General features: G+C 44.1%; 1 protein-coding gene across 4 annotated transcripts in view; it reads left to right on the top strand.

The window, feature by feature from the left end:
• hydin (HYDIN axonemal central pair apparatus protein) overlaps window positions 1-12,130 on the top strand; it is a 69,399-nt gene that overhangs the window by 44,974 nt on the left and 12,295 nt on the right. For 3 of the 4 annotated variants that reach the window (XM_042323143.1, XM_042323142.1, XM_042323144.1), the window contains 24 exons: window positions 8-135; window positions 322-516; window positions 3,068-3,217; window positions 3,756-3,995; window positions 4,145-4,271; window positions 4,561-4,713; window positions 4,909-5,079; window positions 5,166-5,339; window positions 5,524-5,723; window positions 5,796-5,933; window positions 6,071-6,254; window positions 6,357-6,498; window positions 6,614-6,776; window positions 7,185-7,400; window positions 7,612-8,061; window positions 8,156-8,365; window positions 9,060-9,256; window positions 9,333-9,515; window positions 10,488-10,607; window positions 10,712-10,871; window positions 11,075-11,247; window positions 11,414-11,612; window positions 11,728-11,827; window positions 11,985-12,084. In XM_042323143.1, coding sequence (XP_042179077.1) covers window positions 8-135; window positions 322-516; window positions 3,068-3,217; window positions 3,756-3,995; window positions 4,145-4,271; window positions 4,561-4,713; window positions 4,909-5,079; window positions 5,166-5,339; window positions 5,524-5,723; window positions 5,796-5,933; window positions 6,071-6,254; window positions 6,357-6,498; window positions 6,614-6,776; window positions 7,185-7,400; window positions 7,612-8,061; window positions 8,156-8,365; window positions 9,060-9,256; window positions 9,333-9,515; window positions 10,488-10,607; window positions 10,712-10,871; window positions 11,075-11,247; window positions 11,414-11,612; window positions 11,728-11,827; window positions 11,985-12,084 — 4,273 coding nt within the window. The remainder of the gene's footprint in view (window positions 1-7; window positions 136-321; window positions 517-3,067; window positions 3,218-3,755; window positions 3,996-4,144; window positions 4,272-4,560; window positions 4,714-4,908; window positions 5,080-5,165; window positions 5,340-5,523; window positions 5,724-5,795; window positions 5,934-6,070; window positions 6,255-6,356; window positions 6,499-6,613; window positions 6,777-7,184; window positions 7,401-7,611; window positions 8,062-8,155; window positions 8,366-9,059; window positions 9,257-9,332; window positions 9,516-10,487; window positions 10,608-10,711; window positions 10,872-11,074; window positions 11,248-11,413; window positions 11,613-11,727; window positions 11,828-11,984; window positions 12,085-12,130) is intronic. The other variant, XM_024423520.2, reaches the window with a different exon arrangement.

Raw genomic sequence — 12,130 nt, 5'->3', positions numbered from 1 at the left:
TCTACAGGATTTGTTGTAGAGCTGGATAGAGTAAAGAATCTGCCATATTGTGAGACTGAGACCTTTGAAGTGAAGTTTGACCCACGTGGAGCAAATCTGAATTTAGGGGAGATCAACACTGTCATGCCTATACAGGTACAGCAGGGAAACTGTACCTTTAGTTCTCTACTTCATTATACCCTTTTTATTTTCTTTAGCTTCTTGAGTGTATTTGAAGTTTTATTGTTTTTCCACCACATTAAATATTTAGACCCATCTTTTTTAAGGTCAAACAGGCTGAATGTGTCATGGTGTCATTATGCTGTGTGTTGTGATTACCAGGTGGTTGGGGGCCCTGCAGTGCAGGTCCATCTGTGTGCCGTAGTTACCATGCCCTCCCTCACAGTCTCCACGGATACGCTGCAGTTTGACAGCATCCAGTGTGGGCTGTGTCAGGTAACCACCGTCCAGCTGTTCAACCCCGAGCCTGTCCCCTGTGAGTGGAGCATCGCAGAGGAGCAACGGCCCAGGAAGAAGGTACACTACCCAACTTATGCACCAATATACTGTACTCTATTGCCTCCTGCTATTTTAGATACTTGTGCTTTTGAACCTTTTACTGCAGTGGGCTAAATCAGGGTCACACAGAGTGTTTCTTGGTGGTCTTAAAATCTACTTTGAAGCAAAAGTATACACCTCACACACATGGTTATGGACTTAGAAAAAGAAGACAAGTACCATGTCAGATACAGAGTTGAAATGTGTTACATTTTGAGTTTGCATCCCAATATTACACTTTATATACATCACAGAATACTGAAATGTAACAAAACCGTTTAAATAGAAACATCGGATTTTCAGCGTTGTATTTTATTAATACAACATATTAAAAACATTCCACCCATGAGGCCACTAGAGGGCGATTTGGTCATTTGATTGCAGGAAAAGTCAAACAGTAGGCAGCAACACTGTAGAGTAAAAAAGAACATGACCTTCAAATAGAGTGTGTTTAACCTAAATGATGTGCTGTTACCGTTAACACAAATAGCTAATTAAGTGCATTTTTGTCCATTATCTCGTGTTTTATGATGGATTAAAGCTTTTAAAATGGGATATTAAGGGCATTAGCTGCAAGGCTTTGGCTCATTTTTCTTCTTGTCTTGTGTCTTCAGAGGATAATTATAGACCCCAGGCCCCACACTGAGTCTAATGAGGGGCAGTCAAGCTCATCTCATTCATATTTTGGGCTTTATCTTTACCAATAAGACATCCTAGTATTACAGAACATACCGACATCATGATACATACAGTGCCTTGCGAAAGTATTCGGCCCCCTTGAACTTTGCGACCTTTTGCCACATTTCAGGCTTCAAACATAAAGATATAAAACTGTATTTTTTTGTGAAGAATCAACAACAAGTGGGACACAATCATGAAGTGGAACGACATTTATTGGATATTTCAAACTTTTTTAACAAATCAAAAACTGAAAAATTGGGCGTGCAAAATTATTCAGCCCCCTTAAGTTAATACTTTGTAGCGCCACCTTTTGCTGCTATTACAGCTGTAAGTCGCTTGGGGTATGTCTCTATCAGTTTTACACATCGAGAGAGTGACATTTTTTCCCATTCCTCCTTGCAAAACAGCTCGAGCTCAGTGAGGTTGGATGGAGAGCAATTGTGAACAGCAGTTTTCAGTTCTTTCCACAGATTCTCGATTGGATTCAGGTCTGGACTTTGACTTGGCCATTCTAACACCTGGATATGTTTATTTTTGAACCAATCCATTGTAGATTTTGCTTTATGTTTTGGATCATTGTCTTGTTGGAAGACAAATCTCCGTCCCAGTCTCAGGTCTTTTGCAGACTCCATCAGGTTTTCTTCCAGAATGGTCCTGTATTTGGCTCCATCCATCTTCCCATCAATTTTAACCATCTTCCTTGTCCCTGCTGAAGAAAAGCAGGCCCAAACCATGATGCTGCCACCACCATGTTTGACAGTGGGGATGGTGTGTTCAGGGTGATGAGCTGTGTTGCTTTTACGCCAAACATAACGTTTTGCATTGTTGCCAAAAAGTTCAATTTTGGTTTCATCTGACCAGAGCACCTTCTTCCACATGTTTGGTGTGTCTCCCAGGTGGCTTGTGGCAAACTTTAAACGACACTTTTTATGGATATCTTTAAGAAATGTCTTTCTTCTTGCCACTCTTCCATAAAGGCCAGATTTGTGCAATATACGACTGATTGTTGTCCTATGGACAGAGTCTCCCACCTCAGCTGTAGATCTCTGCAGTTCATCCAGAGTGATCATGGGCCTCTTGGCTGCATCTCTGATCAGTCTTCTCCTTGTATGAGCTGAAAGTTTAGAGGGACGGCCAGGTCTTGGTAGATTTGCAGTGGTCTGATACTCCTTCCATTTCAATATTATCGCTTGCACAGTGCTCCTTGGGATGTTTAAAGCTTGGGAAATCTTTTTGTATCCAAATCCGGCTTTAAACTTCTTCACAACAGTATCTCGGACCTGCCTGGTGTGTTCCTTGTTCTTCATGGTGCTCTCTGCGCTTTTAACGGACCTCTGAGACTATCACAGTGCAGGTGCATTTATACGGAGACTTGATTACACACAGGTGGATTGTATTTATCATCATTAGTCATTTAGGTCAACATTGGATCATTCAGAGATCCTCACTGAACTTCTGGAGAGAGTTTGCTGTACTGAAAGTAAAGGGGCTGAATAATTTTGCACGCCCAATTTTTCAGTTTTTGATTTGTTAAAAAAGTTTGAAATATCCAATAAATGTCGTTCCACTTCATGATTGTGTCCCACTTGTTGTTGATTCTTCACAAAAAAATACAGTTTTATATCTTTATGTTTGAAGCCTGAAATGTGGCAAAAGGTCGCAAAGTTCAAGGGGGCCGAATACTTTCACAAGGCACTGTATATTCCTCTTCAGTAATGAAGTTATCCACATAGTTATTCATTTGGGATTCTCTAATTAGTCTAGGGTATAGATATTGTATCTCTGTTATTTATGACCTGTTAATAATTGTTAAAAACTCAAGGAATATGTGTCTATGGCCTGTGTGTAGATTGACAAACATGTCCCCCTCCACCTGAGACGGAAGGCCAGATTGGAACAGTGTCCTCCTCCAGTGGTATTTGAAATGCTACCTTCAACAGGCGTGCTGTATCCTGGAGATAGAGTCAACGTCCAGGTCAAATTCAGCCCAGCCGAGGGGGTAAGGAAAACCAGGGGCCCATAACATTTCAATATATTTAAGCTGTCATGACTACAAGGAACACTGTTCTCCCATAATGACAGAAACAGTTTGACCGTGTCTCTGTCTCTTGTCTGTTCTGTTAACACTGCATGTTCACATTTGCACAATATTTCCAGAGCTCATCTTTCTCATGAATGATGGAGTCAGGTTGAGCTGGGAGACACAGATAAGAGACTAGACTCACAGAGGGCATTATCTCTCTCTGCTGCAGTATGGATCTCCTCCATCAGATACACACACACCACACACACCCCAATGACAGGTCTGCTGCCTTAGAGTCTTGATGGTGTCTCATGGAGATTAGCTGAACTAAACTAAAAGCTTGGTGAAGCCTCTACAGTACATGACTTGTTGGTCTAAGTAATGTTCTAGAGTCCGGGAGAGACACACCACAGGAAATACTGTGAGAGAGACTGTTGGCTGGGCTGCAGATGGTGTCTGGCTGCTTCCTTGGGATGTACTGTAACTGTCATCTTGGCTGTGTTGTTCGCCATAGAGGGCGTACAGCCAGAGGCTGGTGGTGTCAGTGGCCCAAAGCACCCAGAGGATGTTGCTGCTGGCCCAGGGGCAGGGAGAGGAGCCCCAGCTGGAGTTCTCCTCCTCTGTGCTGGAGCTGGGACCCACCCTGCCATTCAGTGCTGGAGAGGAGGCTGAAGTGATCGTACGGAACCCCTGCCCCTTTCCTATTGAGTTCTACTCCCTGGAGTTTGACAAGAAATACCTGGAGGAAGATAAGGTGAAATCAATTGACTGCCTCTAATGGTGCACTCTGGAAGACATGGTTCTTTTAACTCATTAAGTTATCTCCTTTGTTCCGTTTCTGTTTTCGTACCTTTCAAGCACTAAGAAAGAATGTTTGGATTTAATTTCTCCCTCTCTCTTAAGATTCTGCGTATGATGAAGGGCTATGATGTCCAGAACGTCCTGCTGTTGCCCCCACGCGCCCCGGGAGAGTCACTACCTCCTGAGATAATCGACTATTACAATGAACATAACTGTGAAGAGGAGGATGGTAGGTCTGCTCTGCAGTGGAACCACACTCTCATTCTGCAACCAGACTGTTCAATTATCTCTTATCAGGATGGATAAGACATATCTACAAAATGGGAGCCTCTGCAGAGCAGTAGATTAATATTTACTGATGGCTTACTTATTTAGAAGTCATGTATAATCCATAGGGGTGAGATCTGGGACTTACTGTATAAAGGGCCTAGTTTGAGCTACAGTGTAAGCTTTGATTTGATCTGGGATCATCTGTAATGGAAGTTCTCACTGACGCAGAGCTTTGTCTGGTTCCCCAGAGTCCAAGGCTAGCTACCCTAAAGATGAGGAGGCATCTGAGGCAGGGGACAAGGGAGAGCAGGAGGAGGAGCTAGCCACCCCACCCCTTCCAGAACGACTCGTGGAGGAGGAGAAAGAGGCAGCTCCCTCCAAGGATGGGACTCCATGTGGAGGTACTGAACAAGACCAAATATATAACATTAACATCACAACACTCAGAACAGTACAGATTACCTTGAAGATACAGACAGAATAGCTGAACAGCTCTCACACTGCTCACAGTACACAACTTTGCCACAGGATACCTCAGACACTATAATAGTTATAGAGATCAAAGACAGCAGGTATCATGTTGCATTCTGTCACAGACCTGATCAAAGACACAGTGGAAAGCAGGACTGCCAGTGTGGGGGACCTGGAGGTCAACCCAGTGTCCAGAGCTATTGCACGCCACATGGGCATTGACCTGTCACCTGAGGGCCAGGCTGCACGAAACCGCCGGGGCATCGCAATCATTGTGCATGGGGCTCCCCTCTCAGGTAAAGAGTGGCACATCCACCAAAAGATTTCAACACTTTCAACACTCAGTTTTTTCTTTCAACCATTTGCACATATCTCTGTGCAGGTAAAACAGGCACAGCAGTGACTCTGGCCAAATACTATGGTGCAGCGTGTCTGAACATTGATGCTGTAGTGCTGGAGGCACTGTCCTCAGGGATGACCTCTGCTGGCCTGCGGGCCCGGGAGCTGTGTGCCAAGGCTGCTATGGAGCATGCTCAGAAGAGGGTGGAGGAGGCTGGTGAGTCTCAGCTTGATGGATAGGACGTTTTTGGTGTGTCTCACTCTCTCAGCCAATGATAACTGTATCAAACAGATGGTCATTTATTGCATTAAAGCCTAACAGTATCTGTGGACGAACTAGGCTATATGCTTTGTTTGTAATTGTCTAACTGTAGGTGTAATGTTTGTGTGTGTGTGTACAGCCCAGGCTGTGGTGGAGGTGATGGGGCCTGCTGGTCAGGGTGCTGGTACTCTGAGTGTGGAGGCTGTAGCCAAACACACAGCTGAGGGCAGTCAAGTCATTGACCCCAAAGCTCCAGCCTCTTCCATCTCTACACGTAACAAGAACAGTGTTGTGGGAGGAAAGAGGATCGACGGATCACAGCCCACCGCCCCCTCAATGGTACCCTGATCATCACAATAGTGTGTATTACTATATCAAAGCTAGGACACAGTTTGTAATGCCTCTTATTAGTGCTTGCTTTCTGTGCAGGGTGGTGGCCCTATCCACCGGCAGCTCAGCATCAGTGTGAGCCAGGTGGGAGAGCTGGGCCTGATGAGCTGCCTGCTACCAGACCAACTGCTAGTGGACATCCTCTCAGAGAGACTGCAGGTGACATACAGTACTGAGAGACACAGAGCCTATATGGGCCTCCCAGTCCTTGGTCTGGGATGGACCCTCAATGAATCTCCTGTGTGATCCTCGAGAGTGTTGATGATGAATGGGATGTATGTGTTGTCCCCTGGCAGCTGAGTGACTGTCACCGGGGTGTTGTGATGGATGGGCTGGAAACGCTGTACAGCCTCTCCCCCAGCAGCACCCTTCAGATCATCCTCAAGGCCTTCAACAACAGATCCTTCATCTACATGGTCAATCTCTCCAACAACTACTATGCCTTCAAGGCCAAGGAGAGGGCACAGAGAGAGGCAGAGGGTGAGGACAAGCTAGGCCAAAGGAGCTGGGAACTGTGCTAAACTAAACAATAGTTTGAGGTAATTACTACGGTGACTGGTAATAACACTCCTTCCGTCACAGAGGTCTTACAGAGGGAGCACGCTGAGAAGGAGAAGCTGCGCTTGCAAGAAATGGATGAGGAGGAGTATGATGCCCTGCCAGAGGAGGAGAAAGAGAGCATCGATCTCAGACACCTTGTGGCACTGAGAGAACGAAAGCGCAGGTATTGGATGAAAAATGCTTATGCACATATTAGGTATAGCAATGTGTCTGACTTAGAGAGAATGGTTTAAACAGACTGGAATGTGAATGTATGTTAATGTATGTAAATGTGATAGGGAACAAGAGCGGGCAGAAAGGGAACAGGAGGAGAGGAGACAACAAGAGGAACTAGAGAGAGTGAGAGAAGAAGAGGAGATGAAAAAGAAAAACAAGAAAGGCAAGAAGGAGCCTGCCAAGGACGACTCATCAGGGAAGAAGAGTCAGCTTGGAGGAAAACAGGTCAGTGTTTCGTCAGATCAGCCAACTGTGTCACACGGTATTATAGAAGCATTGGAACTGTAAATCTGTATATTCTCTATTATTTTGTGTGAATATTGGCTATAGTTGAAGTGTAATCTGCATTATCTGTGACTACATATTATAATCGTTATTTATTTTTATTATTGGAAATGTGAGGACTTTTTTCTGTTGTTAATGTTTGATTGTTGTTATGTTTTTGTCTTTATCTTTGAGTTGGGGGGGTAATAGTATTTCTGTAATTGTTGATTGTCCAATTTAGAACGAATAAAAATGTCTTTAAAAAAAGCTGCATCACATGGTGCTCATTGCAGTGCATAGGAGAAGTGGTAGCATAATAAATGACATTTCTTAATGTGTTCCTCCCTTATTTCCACTTTACACTGACAGTCTGCAAGTGCCCTACGCTCAGAGACAAAACTGGACCAGCCGGTGAAAGATGGGAGAAAAATGTCCTCCTGTGCTGACGGCAAGGAGTATAAAGACTCTCCCACAGAGGGCACTAGGGAACCAGAGGAGGGACCCAAGAAGAAGAAGCCAAAAGAAGGCAAGGCAGGGGGTCAGGATGAGTCTCCATTACCAAGCGAGGACCCAGAGAGAGAGCTGGTATGTTACCCTCATAAATACCAAGTGAAGCATAAGAACGCACAGCCATTACGTGACAAACATATTTTGAATATGAACTAGTTCCTTTCCTCCTTTTACGATTGTACCTCATATTGTTTAAAGAATAGCTGACACCCAGATGAATAAAACATTTAATAGCTGTTTAACTGGCCTGTAATTGAAACTCCTCTACTCCTTCTGTTCCCTGTAGTCTAGTGAGGGTGACCGACTGCTGCTGTCTCGGTTCAGGCTCTACGAGCAGAGCCAGCCCCAGCTTCTCCACATCCTACAGTTCTGGGACCGAGCCCAGGGTCAACTCCTCCAGCCCCTGTTCTCTGAAGACAACATCCAGGAGCCAGAGGAAGTAGTCCCTGAGAGACAGGCCCCCTCCGGCAAGAAGACCAAGAAAGAGCGGGAGAAGGAGAAGGTGGAGAAGGAGAAGGAGCGCTTGGAGAAGGAGAAGTTGAAGGCAGATGCCACAGATGTGAAGCTGGTGTCTCCAGCCCCTAGCCAGGCCCTTCTAGCAGTGGAGGGGTCTGAGGGAGGGGACAGGGAGGCTGCACCTGAGACTGTGCCCCACATCCTCCTTTCTGTTACTGGGAGGGACTATCTTAGCGGAATAGAGATCCTGAAGAGCAACAAACTGCCCCCTCTTGAAGAGGTGCAGTAATACTCTCCCTTCATTTGATATTTTATCCCTATGACGATCTTTGATAAAAAAGCTTTACATGATGTCAACTTACTCTGTTCCTCAGGTGTTGGATGGTTTAGGGCTGGGACCCAAGGGCCCTCCTATCCCCCCCTCCACTATCTTCTCTGTCATCCCCTACCCTAAGAAGAGGCCTGTGCCCAGTGCACAGCAGATCACTAGTTGCTTCACCTTCATGGTGCCCTCAGTTCCAGAGGATCCAACAGGGGAGAAGAAGGATACAGACATGGAGGCTGAAGCTCAAGGCTCAGTCAAGGTATAATTGGTCCTCCGTGGAAAATAGCATAACCTCACACATCAAACCACTATTGCCACCATATTCACTCGTTTATTTTTTAAAACTTCTTGCTCACTTTAAAAAACACCATTGATGATACAGTAATAACACTATGTCAAGAGCAGAGATGGACAACTGGCGGCCCAACTCAGTAGGGATCTCAACTTACTGCTGAGAGTTAGAATAGTAGAATACACAAGGTGCAATTTCAAAATTTGGTTGTGCATCAGCAGTTGTTCTCTTATGTCAGTCACTTACAGTCACTCAATTTGCCCATGTCAACTATTTTTTTTTAGATTGGTAAGTAAGTATAGCGGCCAGCTATCTAAACTTATTAATGGTTGAATTACCGCCCGGGGGACCCCCCATTGATTTTGTCAGTTACTCTCACTTAGATATCATATTAAAAACAGCAAACATTTCTCTCCACCCTATGGCAGAATGTGTAGAATTGCATGAAATGTGTTATAAAATTGCTGAATCTTCTCTACGCCCCATGGAAGAATGTGTAGAATTGCAGGAAATGAACTCTAAAACTGCTTAAATGTTTTGCTCACAAATTTGCATGTGGGTATGGATGTGGGTACACAGACCTGCGAGCCACTGCAGCCTCTCTTGGTTTAATTAATGAAGCTATTCATCATAGTCGGGTCTAACTGAATGGGTCTTACAGGAAGAAGTGGTGACCCCTACCAAAGGACGGGGGAAGAAGGCAGACACAGGCAGAGAGAGTCAGAAAGACAAGAGACGCACCCCAGCCAAAAAGGGGGCCAGGTCCAATGACTCTCGCTCCCCTCCTCTCAACGCTGTGACTCCCTTATCTGACACTGAGCATTGCCAACAGGAGTCCCAGCAGGACCGCAACCAGCGGTGAGATCATCTATACACTACATAAGAATATACACTAATGTGCATAAATGTGACTTAAATGTGTTGTTTTCTATAGGCTCACCACATTCCGCTGGAATGTCCCATCCAATGGAGAGGTGACGCTGAAGATCTGGTTCCACTCCCAATTGCCTGGCAAGTTTGACCAAACACTGAACTTTGAGTTGTTGGGTACAAAGAGACGGTACCAAATGTACTGTAGGGGCATCTGTGCATATCCATCCATCAGCAAAGATGTAAAGTGAGTATTGTTATTTGTTTCTAGAAGACATTTGTGAAATAGAACCAATTTCTATACTTAAAGATGCACTATGCAGAAGTTGCCCCATTTCCTGGTTGCTAATAGTTAGCCTAATTTCAGTTTATGTGACAAAACAAGCAAGTATAGTATAGAGAATCATTTTACTATCTAAACCGGTGTGAAATATATTTTCCATAAACCAAAAATATTGTATTTTCAGATGTTTGAAGCTGGTGTACAAAACCGACAGTAAAAGACTAAAAAACTAATCTTAAGAATGGGGAGCATAGAAATAGCACACATAGAAAGGATCTAGCACTTTTTAGACTTGCTTTCAATTAGAATGAGAGATCTATAACACACATGTCTATGTGAATTTGGTCAGGTCACCCAAAAAGTTACATATTGCAGCTTTTCCAATGCAGCTGTTTTTATCTCAATAACAAAAAATGCCAGAGTAACAATTAAGTATCTTACTGTGATAGTTTTCAATTAAAATGGCCAAAAAGAAACAAAAATAGCTTAGCAAAGATCAATTTCTCACATAAGAATTTTGCTAGGACTGTCTGGGAGTGGTCTGAGGGGGAGGGTAAAATGGAAAACTAGCTGTTATTGGCAGAGAGGTTTGGAACTCTATTTCTTATTGGTCTATTAGCTAATTTACTGCCTGGTGATGTCACCAGTCTCCAAAACTCCATCCCACCGAAACATGCTGAAATTTCAGGCTGTCTTTTCAAACAGCTCTTACACTAAAAGGGAATTATCATAATTTTCACAATTTCACAGTATTATTCCAACCTCATTGTGTGGAAATATATATATATATATATAAACACATGAAAATCACATTTTTGACTGCGCTGGGCCTTTAACTGAATTTTGTCAGAGCTGTTCTAAGTTTTATTATAGATATATATGTTTTATTATCACTGTAAATGATGTGTTGAGTGTGTGTCATTTGGTCTCTCCCAGGATGGTGTTTGCCCACAGTAAGAGGGTCCTTCAGTCTGATGAGGTTCTGCAGAAGACCTACATCATCCGCTCTGGCCTCTATGAGTTTGGCCCGCTGCTCTGTGGGAAGACCAGAGATAGGTAAGAGGATTATTTTCCACTACCTACTCTGAGTTTATTCACTGTAACTCCATAGAGGACAACATGTGTGATGTATGCCTGTGTGTTACCTGTCTGCGCCATAGGTATAAAGAGAGGAAGTATCCAGAGAACATGGAAAGGCTGGTGATACACAATAACTCCCCACTGGATGCTGAGATTCACTTCTGCTTCCAGCATGACACCAAGGCTACCACCTACCTATTGGACCCTCCCAACATGACCCTCAAGCCCAACGAGAGACAAGTAGCCAATCAGAACTACTCATAACATAGTTGAATGTAGTCAAACATACCAGGAAGGTGTCATTGTCACTAATATTATCAATGAACAGTTTCACATCCATACATTTTTTATGTTATCAGTATACAACTGTAATAACCACATTTTGTTATGAGACTTTGTATGGTAATCACAGAGTACCACGTATCCATGTTGTGCCCTTGCAGGAGCTGACAGTGTGGGCATACCCTACGAGCCCGGGGCAGATAGAGGACAGTGTGGTGTGCTGTATTAAAGAGAACCCAGAACCAGCCATCTTCCGCTTCTCCTGTCGCGGGGTCCGGCCCGAGCTCGAGATCGAACGCAAGCAGCTGCATTTTGATAAGATTCTACTGCACAGGTCAGGGAATTAATTAATGCTGTAGTCCACATTGCACAGAACTACTGTAGTGCTTTTTAGCGTGTCAGTTTCAAAGTAGAGGAATTTGTTTTTGTCATGGTAGTTTTCTGTTGATTTTCCTTTCGCCACTATACTCCATTCTCCCTGTGCTGGTTGTGAATCTCAGGAAGGACACAAGGAATCTGTGCCTGCGTAACAACACGCTGCTGCCTGCAGCCTGGAGGCTGAGTGGGCTGGAGGTGCTGGGGGATGAGTTCAGTGTGTCTCAGGACCAGGGCATCATCCTGCCACACTCTGAGTTCTGCTTGCAGATGCATTTCAGAGCCATGAAGCCCATAAACCTGAAGAGAGCCATTCGCCTCGAGGTACAGTACTGGGTGATAATTAATTTGATGATTGGTATCATCATGTTGCATTATTCCTGTTTATCTCATATTGTTGTTGTGTGACTTTCTGTCTGTGTGTTGCTGTGTGTGTTAGGTGTCCGATGTGGAGAACATCCTGGGTATTGTCCATACAGAGAACATTCAGATCCTTGCTGAGGCCTACGACGTGGCTCTGGACATCACCTTCCCTAAAGGTCTTTACAGGAGTTCTCACAGACTGATACGCTTGTTTCTTTCACACATGCATCATTTTACCAGCTCCCTTTGATTTGGATGAATTCCTTTTCCTGTTTGTGAAAGGGAAATGAATGGTGTTTCCCTTGATCTACCATACGTGTGTTTGTTTTTTAGGGGCTGACGGCGGTCTAGACTTTGGAACCATCAAAGTATCTGAGGAGGTCAAGCTTTCTGTGAACATGAAAAACAAGGGCAAATATGAGATAGCTTTCAAGTGAGTATCAATAAACATACACTATCCTAAAGCTAACTGCTAATCA

The sequence above is a fragment of the Oncorhynchus tshawytscha genome, linkage group LG06 (assembly GCF_018296145.1).
Source record: "Oncorhynchus tshawytscha isolate Ot180627B linkage group LG06, Otsh_v2.0, whole genome shotgun sequence".
Lineage (NCBI taxonomy): Eukaryota > Metazoa > Chordata > Actinopteri > Salmoniformes > Salmonidae > Oncorhynchus > Oncorhynchus tshawytscha.
The sequence above is the reverse complement of the archived record's forward strand: the minus strand, read 5'-3'. Positions and strand labels throughout refer to the sequence as shown.